The sequence below is a fragment of the Apodemus sylvaticus genome, chromosome 1 (genome assembly GCF_947179515.1).
Source record: "Apodemus sylvaticus chromosome 1, mApoSyl1.1, whole genome shotgun sequence".
Taxonomy (NCBI): domain Eukaryota; kingdom Metazoa; phylum Chordata; class Mammalia; order Rodentia; family Muridae; genus Apodemus; species Apodemus sylvaticus.
In genome coordinates, this window is record NC_067472.1 from 155,858,126 (window position 1) to 155,874,012 (window position 15,887).

The 15,887-nt window shown below is 39.9% G+C and overlaps 1 protein-coding gene across 2 annotated transcripts in view; it reads left to right on the plus strand.

The window, feature by feature from the left end:
• Window positions 1-15,887, plus strand: part of Gabrg3 (gamma-aminobutyric acid type A receptor subunit gamma3) — a 670,721-nt gene that overhangs the window by 390,480 nt on the left and 264,354 nt on the right. For both annotated transcript variants that reach the window (XM_052178531.1, XM_052178537.1), the window contains 2 exons: window positions 2,048-2,268; window positions 3,718-3,800. In XM_052178531.1, the coding sequence (XP_052034491.1) occupies window positions 2,048-2,268; window positions 3,718-3,800 (304 nt within the window). The remainder of the gene's footprint in view (window positions 1-2,047; window positions 2,269-3,717; window positions 3,801-15,887) is intronic.

Genomic DNA, 15,887 nt, shown 5'->3' on the forward strand with positions numbered 1-15,887 from the left:
TATTTGTATATGCACCTATGTGTATGTGTGAAATACATACAGCCTTCTTGATAGAGCTTTGCTCTAACCATTCAATGCGTGGATGTGTGGATATCTGTCTGTACGTCTGTTTGCATGTATGTATATATGTATGTATGTATGCCTATATGTATGTATTTGTATGTATAAAGTTATCGAAGTCTACCTTTTGCTTCATCACTCAGTGTGTGTATATATATATATATATGAATTTTTTCGCTTTCCTTTTCTTTCTCGCCAGCTTCAAAGATTTAAAACAGTTCAGCTTTACACTGGCCACAGGAGTACCAACCCCAGTAAATTAAGCTTTACTCCCTCAGAGAAAAGTGTGCTGAGTAATTTCTCTCATCACTGGCTGCTATGGGCAGCAGCCCACATCAGTATCTGGACCAACCCCCATCAGTGGCTTTAAGCACTGACCATCCCATCTGCTGCCTGCCTCAGTTTAATTACCTCATAGCTGCCAAAGCTGGTTTTGGGCAGAATATCTTTCTCTCTGTCCCTCTGTCTCTCTGTCTCTGTCTATCTCTTTTTCTTTTATCCCCTCCCCTTCCCCTTTATTCCCCCAACTGTGTGTGTGTGTTTTATTGTGGCCCTAAAACACACCTTTTTTTAAAAACTTAAGATCTGTCTTATTTGACTGGAAAACAAGCTCTCAGATGACCACGACTTTTCATGCTTGTAAATGCTGCTTCTCTGGGAGCTACAAAGCCAATGCAATAAAGCAGTGGTAAGGAAAACATTAGTTAACAAAACACTAGCTGAACCACAGAGGCCTTCTTTACCTGGAAGCTCAATAAGAAAGAGAATTACCCTGTTCACCAACAGCTACTGAACATGCTCTGTAAAAGCACCAAAATTATAATATTTACATATAATGGAAACTGTGAAAGATATCAAGCTTTTGAGTTCACCCCCCCAACCCACCTTTCCCCAGACCTGTGGTGACTCTTTGGTTGGAACGCATCCTCTGAGACAGAGCAGGTAGAGACATACCTGGTGTTCTGTGGTACTTTCAGCCTTGTCTCAACACTCTGATCATCACAGTGAAGTCACATTGGGTCTGTGAACCCTGAAACAACATCTCCAACAGTGGGGCTTTGCCTGTATAACTCAAACCATCCCCCATGACATACAAGCCGTCTGTGGCTTTATTTCTTGATCCTCCTTCTTCCCTCTTCCTCCTCCTCCTCCTTTTCTTCTTTCTCAGCTTCCTCCTCTTCCTCTTCTTTCCTTCTCTTTTGTGTCCTTTTCTTCTTCCTCTTCAATCTTCCTCCTCCTCTTCTTTTTTGTCCGCTTCTTCCTCTTCCATTTCCTCTTCTTTCCTCCTCCTTCTCCTACTCCTCCTCTTCTTCTTCTACCTTCTTGTTCCAGGTATGTTATTGATAATTATCTGGGAAGACTGTTGAATAGTGTGTTGTTTTATGAGCTAGTATTAAAAAATTACCCATTCTCTCTGCTCAGCATCCAGGTTTCCATTTCATCCTTTCATTTATTGTTTATGCATTTAGGAAGGGGACATTATTTTCCTCATTGTGTAGCCCATTGGCTCTGAGTTATTGCTCTCCTTGTCATGCTTTGGATTTGCATAGGCTCTGCCTCATGCCCTAAAGTGTCTGCTGCTCCCTCCTCAACTGCCACTGGGCTCTATTCTTACTGCAATTTAAGTCTGATAAAAGAATGCATCAAGGATTTCATTACACACTTTGTTGATGATATTGACGATTACTGTTTGGTGGGTATGAAATTATTAAGGCACATGGTGCACCCGTTCCAGAAGGAAGAAGTGAGGGAGGAAAAACATGAAGGAAAACTATTTTGACAAAAACAGTAAAGCATATTACAATTTACTCTCTTTAAAACTCAGAAGCCCACGTAGCTTGTCAGGAGCTGAACAAAGGTCTTCAATTCACCTACCCTGTTAACATCTCATACATTTCAGATTCCCAGGCACCTCACTCCTTTCCCAGGCTAAAAGGTTTTTCAGATTGACTGTAGATTAAGGGAAAGTATCTTTTCTCTATTTCAGGAATACCAAATTGATATATTTTTTGCTCAGACCTGGACAGACAGTCGCCTTCGATTCAACAGCACAATGAAAATACTTACTCTGAACAGCAACATGGTGGGCTTGATATGGATCCCAGACACCATCTTTCGAAACTCAAAAACGGCCGAGGCTCACTGGATCACCACACCCAACCAGCTCCTCAGAATCTGGAATGATGGGAAAATCCTTTACACATTAAGGTAAAATGCCACATAGCTCTCTTGGGTTTTTAAAACTGCCTATTAATGAAATCTAAGATAATATTTCCTGCTGCTATAGCAACAGCCCAGGAAACACAAACAAAAGGAAATAGATCCACTCAAGGCTGGACCTATGAAAAACAAGGAACATTTCTGTCTCAAATATTCATCTTCCTAGGCTTAGGGGTCCAAAAGCCTTTCATGGAACACAAAGGACTACATTAAAGCCTACGGTGGGAGATCGCTGCTGTGCAGATGCTCTCTCCACATTGCTATCTCCCACTCCTTTTTCTATGTCTCTGTGGACTTCCTGGGACCTTGACTTCAAAAGAAATGGCTCTTCTGCAAGTTAGATCATAGGAGCTAAGGAAAGAGGGACCTTAAAAAGATCTCTCCTTTGAACTCAGGACCACATGTGAAACTTCTGCTTCCTAAAAGAAGCAGAAGGATTAAGGACCAGGCAAAGGTGATCAGTTCACTTACTCTGATACAGGTTTCAGGTTCCTGTGCACCTGCTTATTTCCTTCCCAAGGCTGAAAGACCTTTCAGAGTAACAATAGGTTAAGAGAGATCAGCTTTCTTTGACATGGACAGCTTTTCCCAAGTTCCCTTAGGCTTTCTTTATAGCTTCTGAAGTTCTCCTTCATTCCATATTCATTATAGAGATTTTAATTATGAGACATCATGGCACTGAGGAGAAATTGTGATTCCTAACACTAAAGTTTCCATAGCACCAGTAGACACATACCGACATCAAAATATGAAGGCAATATCAAAGTCCAAGGGAAGTAAATTTCCAAACAGGGACCAACAGAAAGAACAATAAAGAGCCACAGCAGGGAAGTTTGGTGATAGAATAGGCTGAGAAAGATGAAATTTGTAACAGGCTTCTCATCAATCATACAGGGCTCGAAAGGAGACCCAGAAAAGAAGCTGATCCTGAGCAAAACAGTACTGAGCCTGGCTGGTCCTAGACTCTAAGAATGTTGACACACGGGGAACATAAAATGTGTTCATATAGTACAGCTGCCACCTGCCAGGAGCAGTGGAGAGGGGGCCCAAGAAAGAAATGTCATGGAAATAGATGGATTTGGCTTAATACCTGTGTGGACCAACATACTAGTTTCAAGTGGAAGGATTTTATTAACACAAATTGAACCAGTGGCTTAGAAAACAACAACAGCCACTGTTTTTGCTCCACTGAGACTTGGCTTGTGTTTCTAGGCAATGTTGGAGTTTTACTAGAATTTCTTCTACTATTGACAGTTAAAAGCAAAACAGAATATCACAGTAAGAAAGCAACCAAAAGGTTTACTGAGTGAAACAGAGTGAGGGTAGCATTGTGTCCTGGCATTACTGTCCCCCATGTCTGCTATGTGATGGTTTACCTACCTTGGAGGCTTGGGCTATGCAGTTGCTGATCTCAAATGATTCTGGTCTCTTTTGCAGGCTCACCATCAATGCAGAATGTCAGCTGCAACTGCATAACTTCCCCATGGATGCGCATGCCTGCCCCTTGACCTTCTCTAGCTGTGAGTACACAGGGGGTCTGTACCTGGACAGGAGCTTTGGGGCTTGATCTGGCTGGGCTAGGTTGGGTTTCCAGTGTACAGCCCTATTGTTGGTAGCATTGTTACTAACTAAACAGCCAGAGGAAACCAGTAACAGATGCATCTTTGGCCATCAGGATGGTTTTACTCTAGACTTCATTACATAGAACATTGCAAAATAGCATTTTGTTTTGTTTTGCTTTGCTTTCCATTTTGTGTGTGTTTTTTGTAACTTTGATTCAGGAGAGTGTGACACTGTTACTGATGATGACACTGAAAGATTTCAGAGGTTAATAGTACTTTCATTCCACAAGGAAACCAATACGAACGAACAAATTATGTCCATGTTTTATAATTGTTTGTCACATTTTCTTAAGGTTTAATATTTAAAGATTTGGTTTTTAATGAAGAAAATTAGATCTTCACTTTGAATGTACTCGATTTTCTCCTGGAACAGATGGTGATTGATTTAGATGATTCCTAACACTAAGTGCATGAGAACATCCACAAGGAAATATCAAATATCAGATGCATTTGCTAACTTACAAAGCTTTGGAGTAAAGGTCAATATGGAAATGAATCTACTGAATTTATGGTGGTTTATCCTAAATGTAGTAATTGCAAGTACTTATATGACTTACACATGACTCACAAATATTTTTTTAAAAAAACTTTATTGTCTTTAAAACCGAATATAAAGCATCCCTGGCAAATCTGAGAGTATCTCAGTCAGACAGACTGTGGAATCAGGGGAAAGACAACACTTTAAAATTGGTTTTAAGTTCAGAGAAATTCAAGATGCAGCACGGAATTTCACTGACCACTTAGACTTGGTTAAAAAAATGATTTCATGTAAAAATCAGTTAATAACTAGCTATGTTTGTTGATGGCACAAACACCTAGTATCCAGCACTTGAATGTACATGTCTCTGGTGTGGTAAAATTGGGAACTTGTTCTCTACATTTAAAAGTCAGAAAATGGCCAACTCTCCTACAGTCTTGTGAGTTGCCCAGGCATCCGTAGACACACAGCGTGATTCTGAGTGATCTGTACGGGCCATATTCATCACTGGCCAGCTGCTTCTGCTGTTCTTTCCAATATGTCACCATACCATAAACGCATCCATTGAGTGTGTAAGTTGAGTTGTTATTTTATACTATAAGCTTTCCATTTGCCCCTTTTCTAACCAGTCTCCTACTCAATTTTGTTTTCCTTTACCAAGTTTTTAATGGCTTCTATTTTGAAATTTTTTCAAAAATATCTCTGTGAGACACATTTGTACAATTAGTTGCTGAGTCATTTGCTGATTTAAATTAATGTTTCCTAGGAAATCTTCTAAGAATTTCTTCATGACTTTTATTGAGGCCTTGTGTTTTCTAAGTAAGCATTGAACTGAACTACACTTAGACCCGGCTTCACATCTTTGTAAGCAAATCCCATCCCTTAATCAATGGTAATTCTTGATCTGGTTTGTATCACTTCCGGGTTAGTTGACTGGTCCAGAATTTCCTAGTTAGAGTCTGGCCTCTTTCACTCAACAGGATGTCGTTCTGAGTCATACATGCTGGCACATTAGTTAATAGTTCATTTTTCTATCACTTTAAGTTTAAGCTTGAGGAGCTGGGTTACACATATGGTGTTAACTTAAATCTAGACATTTTTGAAATTTCAGGCTCCAGAGAATACACTCCTAAATTAGAAAAGCACGTTTACTCTTACATTCCTTCTTAGGCTAGGATGGAGAAGAGTGTCTGTTTAGAGAGCCTTCAAGAGACCTCCAGCTGAGAGTGTTTCCCTCTGGAACCCTGTATTCTGTCAGGGCCTGCCTGGCCTTGGTCCTGGTTAGGGTTAGGGTTAGGGTTAGGGTTAGGGTTAGGGTTAGGGTTAGGGTTAGGGTTAGTGGTTAGGGTTAGGGTTAGGGTTAGGGTTAGGGTTAGGGTTAGTGTTAGGGTTAGGGTTAGGGTTGTTAGGGTTAGAGTTAGGGGTTAGGGTTAGGTTAGGGTTAGGGTTAGGGTTAGGGTTAGGGTTAGGGTTAGGGTGGTGCTTCTTGTCTGGGTGGATTCCTCGGTCTCCCTGAGGAAGCCAGAGCAGATGGCAGGGCCTGAGTGCTATGGCTTAGGCATTAACATTACTGCTTCTTCCTCTGTCAGCTTACCTTACACACTCTTGCTTTCAAAGTCTGATTAACTATTTGACAAAATCATTTAGAGCTTCCATTCCAGAACAGGATTATCTATGCATGACATTTGCTCTATTTCCAGAGAGAAAACAGTTTTTAGAAATAAAATAACTTTAGACTGTAAAAAGAATCTATCTATCTATCTATCTATCTCTATCTATCTATCATCCATCTATCTATCATCTATCTACATATATCTGACACTAGTTGATAATTAGAATAAAGTACCAGGAATCATTCTTTTGTAATTTGTGAGACAAGACATAAATAATTATGTATCTGGTGTAGAACTATTGTGAAATATGGTTACAGTGAATATAAAGGATGAGTAACTAAGAGACATATAGAGGGACATATATGGTCATGTATTAATATAGATATTGAATGCTTATAAATATTTTTGAAACAATGTGTGAGAGTTTTGCCTGCATGTTTATCTGTGAACCATCAGAGAATCTGGTACCCATGATGTAGGTCAGAGGGTGTCATGCCCCCCAGGAGCTGGAGTTACAGGTGGCTCTGAGCCACACCGTGCAGGTCCTGAGCATTGAACTTAAGTCTTGTGCAAGAGCAGTACTCACTCTTAGCCACTGGGATGGCACTACAGCCTCTATGATCTCTTTGTAGAAAAATAATTAAGTTAAACAAAGTACATAGAAATTACTATTTTAAATCTTTCCTCCAAATTATTTTGAAAATAGTTTATTTCTTTATTGGTTTTCTCTTATATATCAGCATTGTGAGAAAAGTCCTGCTTGCTTGGTTGATTGATCAGAATGCATGACCATTATTTCTTTAGTGGTTTAATTTCCAGAAGTTGTATGGCTTTTGAAATGCTGGTAGAACTGATGTGTCACAACTACAATGTGTGGGTGCTCCTCAACTTACAGTTGAAAATATATCGAGATGTATGCATTATTAGTTTAAAGACACCTAACTCACAGATATGCTGATTGCCACTAGCATACTGAGCACCATAGCTCAGAAATATAGCACTCCAGTGCCCATTTTGCTCCCTTAGTGATCACAGGGTAAGTTGGGTCCTTTGGATGCTGCTGTTACCCAGTTACCAGAGAAAACTGTGTAGATGGAGCAACCTGGGAAAGGCTCAGATGCACTGAAAGGTATTTTAAAATTGGACAGTGCTTTCTCAGTGTCCTAAGGTACAAAAAGATTAAGTCTAATCATCATTAGAAATATTGGATTTGTGTGTGTGTGTGTGTGTGTGTGTGTGTGTGTGTGTATTATCACTATAGAAGGTAGCAACAAGTGTGTAGAGTCAGTTCTACCCTTTCTTTATATGAATTCCTTTATTCACTGATTCATCACATCAGTCCTCTGTGGATTTGCATTAAAACAAATGTTATAAAAAGTCATTTGACAAAAGGTGATGTACAATGTAAAAATGAGCACATAAAGAGGTTACAAATCAATGGTTAGTAAATGTAAGTTAAAATCAGGAAGAGCTATCACTTCAAATGATTAAAATGGCTGAAATGCAGAGCAGTGGTCAGAAGATAGAAGACACTGGACATTCTGTTGTTGGGAATATAAAAATGACAGATTAGAGAGAGCAATTTAAAAGTTTCTTTCAAAACTAGAACTATATTAGGAGAACTACATAGTGCATAGTTAGACATTAACCCTTAAAAAACAAAGCATATAATCATGTAATCATGAAGACCTACATATGGATACTAATAAAGATCGACCTATGGATATTCATAAAGATATATCTATGGAAATTAATGAAGACCTACTTAGGCATATTCATGAAGACCTACCCAGGGATATTCAGAACACTGGTGATTATTTTTCCTGAAGACAGACCCTTTGTGTACTCCAAGTCTGCCTTGATTTCCAGTCTTCCTCAGCTTCTCAGTGTTGACACTACAAGTATATACACCATCTTGTCTGGTTGTAACTGATCCCTCATGCCTGACAGTACATTGGAAAAAACACCCTTCTGCCTATCAGAGCAGGAGTTGCTGAGGAAGCTGCTCATAGATCCTTAAGCTGGTCTACTCAGCAATCAAAATAAGCCAGCTACTTGTTTGTGAAACAACACCAGTTATACCTCCACAGAATTTAAGTTGAATGTGACTCCTCAAAGTCCCTTGTGTGTGGTCCTAAGGGTGACTCTAACCAAACAAGTGAAAGACCTATATGACAAGAACTTCAGATCTCTGAAGAAGGAAATGGAAGAAGACCTCAGAAAATGGAAAAATCTTCCATGCTCGTGGAATGGCAAGATTAGTATAGTTAAAATGGCCATCTTGCCAAAAGCAATCTACAGATTCAATGCAATCCCCATCAAAATCCCAACTCAGTTCTTCATAGAGCTAGAAAGTACAATTCTCAAATTCATCTGGAATAACAAAAAACCCAGGATAGCTAAAACTATTCTCAACAGTGAAAGAACTTCTGGGGGAATCAATATACCAGACCTCAAACATTACTACAGAGCAACAGTGATAAAAACTGCACGGTATTGGTACAATGTTAGGCAAGTGGATCAAACGAATAGGATTGAAGACCCAGAAATGAACCCATACATCTATGGTCACTTGATCTTCAACAAAGGAGCTAAAAGCATCCAGTGGAAAAAAGATAGCCTTTTCAACAAATGGTGCTGGTTCAACTGGTGGTCAGCATGCAGAAGAATGCAAATCGATCCATTCTTATCTCTTTGTACTAAGCTCAACTCCAAGTGGATCAAGGACCTCAACATAAAACCTGACACACTAAAACTAATAGAAAAGAAACTGGGGAAGACCCTTGAGGATATGAGCACAGGGGAAACGTTCCTGAACAGAACACCAATAGCTTACACTCTAAAATCAAGAATTGACAAATGGGACCCCATAAAACTACAAAGTTTCTGTAAGGCAAAGGGCACTGTCAAAAGGACAAAACGTCAACCAACAGATTGGGAAAGGATCTTCACCAACCCTAAATCCGACAAAGGGCTAATATCTAATGTATTAGATATTATACAAAGAACTCAAGAAGGTAGAACCCAGAGAACCAAATAACCCTATTAAAAAGTGGGATACAGAGCTAAACAAAGAATTTTCACATGAAGAACTTTGGATGGCTGAGAAGCAGCTTAAGAAATGTTCAACATCATTAATCATTACGGAAATGCAAATCAAAACAACCCTGAGATTTCACCTCACACCAGTCAGAATGGCTAAGGTCAAAAAATCAGGAGACAGCAGGTGTTGGCGAGGATGTGGAGAAAGAAGAACACTCCTCCACTGCTGGTGGGATTGCAAGATGGTGCAACCACTTTGGAAATCAGTCTGGTGGTTCCTCAGAAGTCTTGACATGACACTTCCAGAGAACCCTGCTATACCACTCCTGGGCATATGCCCAGAGGATTCCCCAGCATGCAATAAGGACACATGCTCCACTGTGTTCATAGCAGCCCTATTTGTAGTAGCCAGATGCTGGAAAGAACCCAGATGTCCCTCAATGGAGGAATGGATACAAAAAATGTAGTATATTTACACAATGGAGTACTATTCAGCCATTAGAAACAACGAATTCATGAAATTCTTAGGCAAATGGATGGAGCTGGAGAACATCATACTAACTGAGGTAACCCAGTCTCAAAAGATCAATCATGGTATGTACTCACTGATAAGTGGATATTAGCCTAGAAACTTTGAATACCCAAGACATAATCCATATATTAAATGATGTCCAAGAAGAATGGAGGAGTGGCCCCTGGTTCTGGAAAGACTCAGTGCAGCAGTATAGGGGAATACCAGAACAGGGAAGTGGGAAGGGGTAAATGGGGGAACAGAGGGAGGGAAGCGGGCTTATGGGACTTTCAGGGAGTGGGGAGCCAGAAAAGGGAAAATCATTTGAAATATAAATAAAGAATATATCAAATAAAAAATAAAATACAAAAATGAAAACTGCAAAAAAATGTCTAAAGGACCAAAATATTCTTTGTTGAAGAACAATTTTATATGTTCTCACGCATGTGATTTCAAACATACTCACTGGCTACAGTAACCAAGTCAGTACACAAATTTTGTTGGAAAGATATATGTACAAATCACAGAATAGAAGTGAAGAGTCCTGAAATTTAGAAAGTACATTGATGGTTAATTAATTTTTGAGTAGAGTCCCACCATAATTCAGTGGGAAAGGATGGCCCCTTTCCACCAAGACTGTTAAGATGCTGGCGTATGTATGTAACAAAGAACGAAGCTGCACTAAAAGCCAAGCTGTGGAAGACGGCAAGTGTGGGTCTTGTGACTGTGGGCTAGCTGATGGTGGCTTAGCTTAGCTAGGGAGCCAGAAGTACAAATAACAAAGGAAAAAATAGACAAAGTGAGTGCTGCTGTGTTGAAAACTGTCACACCTCAAAAGGACACGGTCGAGATAGTGAAAAGTCAGTCTCCAGAGAAAAGAGATGGCTGCATGTCACCCATCTGAAATCTCATTCAATAGGGCAGCTGCATGCCTGGGGAAATGGCATCTTGTTAGTGATCCCAGGTACAGTGCTCTGCTGTGATGAGAGATTTCTCTAAAGGAAGGAAATACATTAACCTGTTGTAAGCTGGAAATAAATTTTCCTCTCCATAACAGTTAATCTCACATTTATCAAAGTTGTCTCTTATATACATTTTGTTTTCCTCCTAAGTATACTTCAAGAAGTAGATACACATGCTCGACAGTATTAGCAAATGTCAGTTGGCATTCCGTGTTACTGTCTTCTTCCCTGTAATAAGAGAGCGACCTTAAATGGATTTTGACCAGTGATGAAAGTTTCCTGACTTAAAGTACCAGTTGTGTGTGCTAAATTAGGTATGCTAAAATGTCACTTTTTCCTCTTTTGCTACCCTGTCCCTCCATGTAGTATGGTTGAGAAAGAAGAGTTTTACCTGTGATGTCAGCTACAGAAGCAGAAATGTGATTGTCATTCTGCTCTCCATAGAATGATGACCAGAAGGAAATACTGGTTCATGACATTACCAAAATACTTGATCTATCAGCATCAAATATTGCAGAAGTAGCTAAGTCAGAAAACATTCATGTTTCTCATATTACATAAAGCAAAGACTAAAGTCCATTTTAAAAGTCATCCAGATCTTCAAAAGACAGCAAAAGCCGCAATTCTTACAAGTTCCTTGGGTTACAGTACTCAAGACTCCTTTGACTTTTCTTCCAGCCAACTCTAAACCAGAGTGCTAAGAATCCCTGGAGAATATAAGGGGGGGAAATTGCTTGTCTCTCTTATAGTTTTCAGAGTTTTAGCAGCCACTGAAACAGACACTGAGCAATATAGGATTTCCTGTTTAGTGAGAGGCTTGGAGAGAGTGGATACTGGGGGACAGAAGAATTCAGTTCATGTGCCTAGAGGACTCTTAAGCCACTGGATGGGAAACTGGCCAGAAGGCCTGCTGATTACTGACCATCTGTATCAGTGCTCTTGTTCTGGTTTTATGTGTGCTTTTCCAGAAAGAATTTAATTAGTGAGGTAGAAAAGGAAAGGAAGGGAGAGGTTGAATCACAGCTTAGATTACAGATGGGAAACTTGGCTTTGCATTTCTGATTCTGTAAAGGTTTTGTTCTTTATCCCTTGTTCCTTTTACTTTGTGTAAATGTTTAACAGGAAATGTTGTAAAGTATAAACGGGTAATCTTCAGGTACACTGCTGCTTTTTTTTTCTGGGTTTTCTGTTTATAATGTATTTCTAAAATACAATGAAACTTCCTCTAAAATAAAGGTGGAGCCAGAAGAGTGTCAGGGGACCTAATGATGAAATCAGTACTCTTAGAAACCAAGCCCTCAGTTTCCATCTATGTATAACCAAGTGCCTCTAGAAAGTTCTAGAAACCACTTGCCCCACACAATATCATAATCATTAGTCTCTTCCTTCTTAAAAATTACCCTGGTGGCTGAAATTTTCTTCCTGCAGACATTATGTTATCCGGATACATTCCCATTGGCCAAGAACAGTGCTGGGCAGGGGCTGGGGGTTCAAGGCAACAGAACAGCAAGCACACTGTGAAAAGGCCCCTGATGATGATGGTCACAACTGTTGGCATTATTAGGGGAGGATCATGAACTCAAAATGAAATTCATCTATAAGATAGGTATACATTTCACAGGGCACAGCTCTGCTCTAGTAAGCTACTTTTTTGTTGAAATTTTTAAAATATAGACTATTGTTTAATGCTTAATATCTGAGTCATTTGTGACAGTCTTCAGGCTGGAGAAATGATTAGGAAAATACCACTGCTATTGCAATGATGTCAGAGATGTCTGAGAAAGTTGGCTGGCTTTCAAAGTTTTCAAGGTAATTAACTGGGGAGAGAAGTAATTGATAGTAAATCTCAAAGGTAGCATGTGTGGCCTGGCTACTGTCTTGAAGCCGACTCTGTGTCCTGCTCTCCTGACAGCTCAACTGATCCTGGAATAGTGCCACTCAGTAGCCAGAGGGCAACACCAGTCCTTATTTCTCCAAATGCATTTCCTATCAATATACAAGTAAATAGCCTGATGCACCCTCTAGCAGATGCAAAAGCTGAGCTTATGGACAGAAAGTGAACCGGCTACCATCTCACAGAGCTTATATGTGGTAGAGAATCACTGTGGGCTCAGCTCCTGATTCCCTAAGTCCATGATTTACTTTATTATGCTAGCCTTTATGCCAGGGCATACATTAGATAAGATGAACCAAAGGCAAGGCTAATGATCTCCTCTAGGGCTTTCTAGAATATGTTGTCATCTCTACTCTTACTCTCGCCACTGCCTCCTTTAGGAATGAACATAAAAGGACAACCATGCAGCGATGGTCACCAGTACTCCTACGTTCCTACTTGAGATAGAAAGGAAACTAGACAATGCAAGAATCTTCAGATTCCTGGGACTTCATAAGGAACCGTCCCATCTTTCCTGGGAGAAAGTGACCAAATCTCCATCAAAGCAGTTTGGCCATTTGTTATTGTTATTGTTGTTGCTGTTGGCGATGATGATGATGATGATGTTTTAAACAAATTACCAAATTATCCTTCTGTGAGCTTTGCCCTCTGTGTAGCTCTTGCTTCTTTAAATAAGCAGGGTGGGCAGTTGTCACTTCAGTCCTTATTCATAACGTGACATGAGAGCCAGAACTTGGGGCACCACAGTGTTCCTGCCTCACCGACAATTACACCATGGTCTGTGCTCTTGAGTTGGACAGCATGCGTCTGGTCAGTACTGAAAATCCAGTGGAAGTCAAGAACAATGCCAGGATGACAAGCACGGGGACATAGAGCAAGCAAAAAATCACAAATAACCTTGAAGATAGTTTCCTTTTTTTTCAAGAACTTATTTGTTTTTGAAATTCCAGTTTAATCACATTTCTCCTTTCCCTTTCATCCTTCTAAACACTTGATGTACCTTCCCCACCCTCCTTCAAATTCATGACCTCGTTTACCATTGTCATTTCATATACATATTTGAACATGCATATATATATATATTCCTAAATATAGCTTTTTCAGTTCATACAATGTTATTTGTATGTATATTTTCAGGTTGACTAACTAGCACTGGACACTCAATTGATGGGCCCACCCTCCTCTTTCCAGCTTCACTCAGTTGCCTGTAGTTCTTTGCCTAGTGTTGAGACCTCATAGGCTTTTCTCCATCCAGTTTGCCATGTTCTTCACTGTCATGCTTCTTTAGCTCAGATCTGGGCAGTCATTGGTAGAGGTGTATGGGTGTACATCCTGATGTTATTAGGAAATATAATCTCACAGTCCTTGTGTGTCACAATCTTTCTTGCCTTCTTGCCCTTCTTCAACAATATTTCCTGAGCCTTTGTTGTAGGGACAGTTTTGTAGATGTATCCATTGAGAGTACATTCCCAAACTCTTCATTGTGATTGGTTGTAATTTTCTCTAATGTTTTCCACATGTTGCAAAGTTTTCTTGATGAGGGATGAAAATTATACTTATCTGTGGGTATAAGGACAAATGTTTATAAATTATTTTTAGGAATCATGCTGGCTTGGGTTTCCAGTACCAGGTATAATATCTATTTTTGAGTGGGTCTGAAGTCCAATTAGAGAGCTATTGGCTATTGCCAAACTGGGTGTGACACTACTATACCTCCAGGCTTATTATACATAGTGATTGCTTATGTGGTTTGTAGGTATCAGAGTTGGTCAGGATTGTTGGTTGCCTCCTGTCTTTAAAACTTGTTTGGTGCTTCCTGATACCACAGAAGGAAGTTCTCAGGGACGGAACATTCAGATAAGTTCCAGCTCATGGATCTCTGGGCTCTGATTCTGAAGTGCATGGTGTCTTCAGCAATAGTGACTTTACGACCATCTCTTCGTGGAAGTAATAACCAAGAACACTAGAGATAGGCTGTATGGTCTCTTAGACAGCCATGGATAACAACTCAAATGGGGGCTTCTCATGCCCAGGATTGGGATTTTTGTTAGGTGTTCTTTGGAGGAAAAGCCACCAGCCCAGATGAGAAAAGTTTATTAAAATTATATGTGTATACCCCCAGTGCTCCCAGGAACTAAACTCCCAACAAAAGAGTACACATGGAGGGACCCATGACTCTAGCTGCATATGTAGCAGAGGATGGTCTTCTTGGAAATCAAAGTGAGGAGAGGCCTTTGGCCCTGAGAAGGCTCTATACCCCAGTATAAGGGAATACCAGGACAGGGAAGTGGGAGTGGGTGGGTTGTGAGGAGAGTGAGGAGAGGATAGTATAGGTGTTTTCTGGGAAAAACCAGGAAAGGGGATAACATTTGAAATGTAAATAAAAAATATCTAATAAAAAATTATATGTGCAAATTAAACACCAAATTTTGTGCCATATAAGTTAGTATTTTTGTTGTCTTGGTTTTTTCTTATGTTTATTTGTTTTGGTAAGGAGTTAAAAGTATGATTCCTTGTGGGGTTTTTCAGACATCTATATTATTTTATCTACCACCTTCCTCTTTCTTTAGTTACCTCCATTTTTCTTCTCTAAGGAGCCCCTGTTTTCTTATTTCCCCGATTAGATCATTAGTGCCATTATATTCCCCTTGACTTTCCTCCCACTTCTGTGTTCCTCCCTTTCTCTCTCTATGGAGTCCCTCTTTCCATTTTGCTTATCAGATTACACGTATCCTGCTATTCTCCTCTCTCTATCTTCCCAATTCTCCCCTCCCCATCTGAGCATGAGTCCACTTTCATTTTTCTGTTTCCTGTAGTTACTACTGGTTATAGACTCACATCTGAAGATTTGGAGCTAGGAGACTCCAATAAGAGAATGTACCATGGGCATTTCTCTTTCTGGGTCTAGATACATCACTCAGTATGACCTTTTCTAGTTCTGATCATTTATCTGCAAATTTCATGCAGTCACTCTTCTTTACAGTTGACTAGGATTTCTTTTTTTTTATTCGATATATTTTTTATTTACATTTCAAATGATTTCCCCTTTTCTAGACCCCCACTCCCGGAAAGTCCGATCAGCCCCCTTCCCTCCCCCTGTTTTCCCACCCAACCCTTTCCACTTCCCTGTTCTGGTTTTGCCCTATACTGCTTCACTGAGTCTTTCCAGAACAAGGGCCCACTCCTCCGTTCTTCTTGTACCTCATTTGATGTGTGGATTATGTTTTGGGTATTGACTAGGATTTCATAGTATCTATGGAGCACATCTTCACTGTCCATTAATCTGAGGTAAGACATTTAGGTTGTTTTCATTTCCTAGCCAATGCAAATAGAACAGCAGTGAGTATGACTGAGCAAGTATCTATGGAGTGCAAAGATGAGTATAGCATGCTGAGGAGTGGGATAGATGGGACATATACTAGATTTATTTTTAAGTTTTTAAAAATTATCCACAGTGATTTCCAGAGTGGCTGCACAAGTTTGCA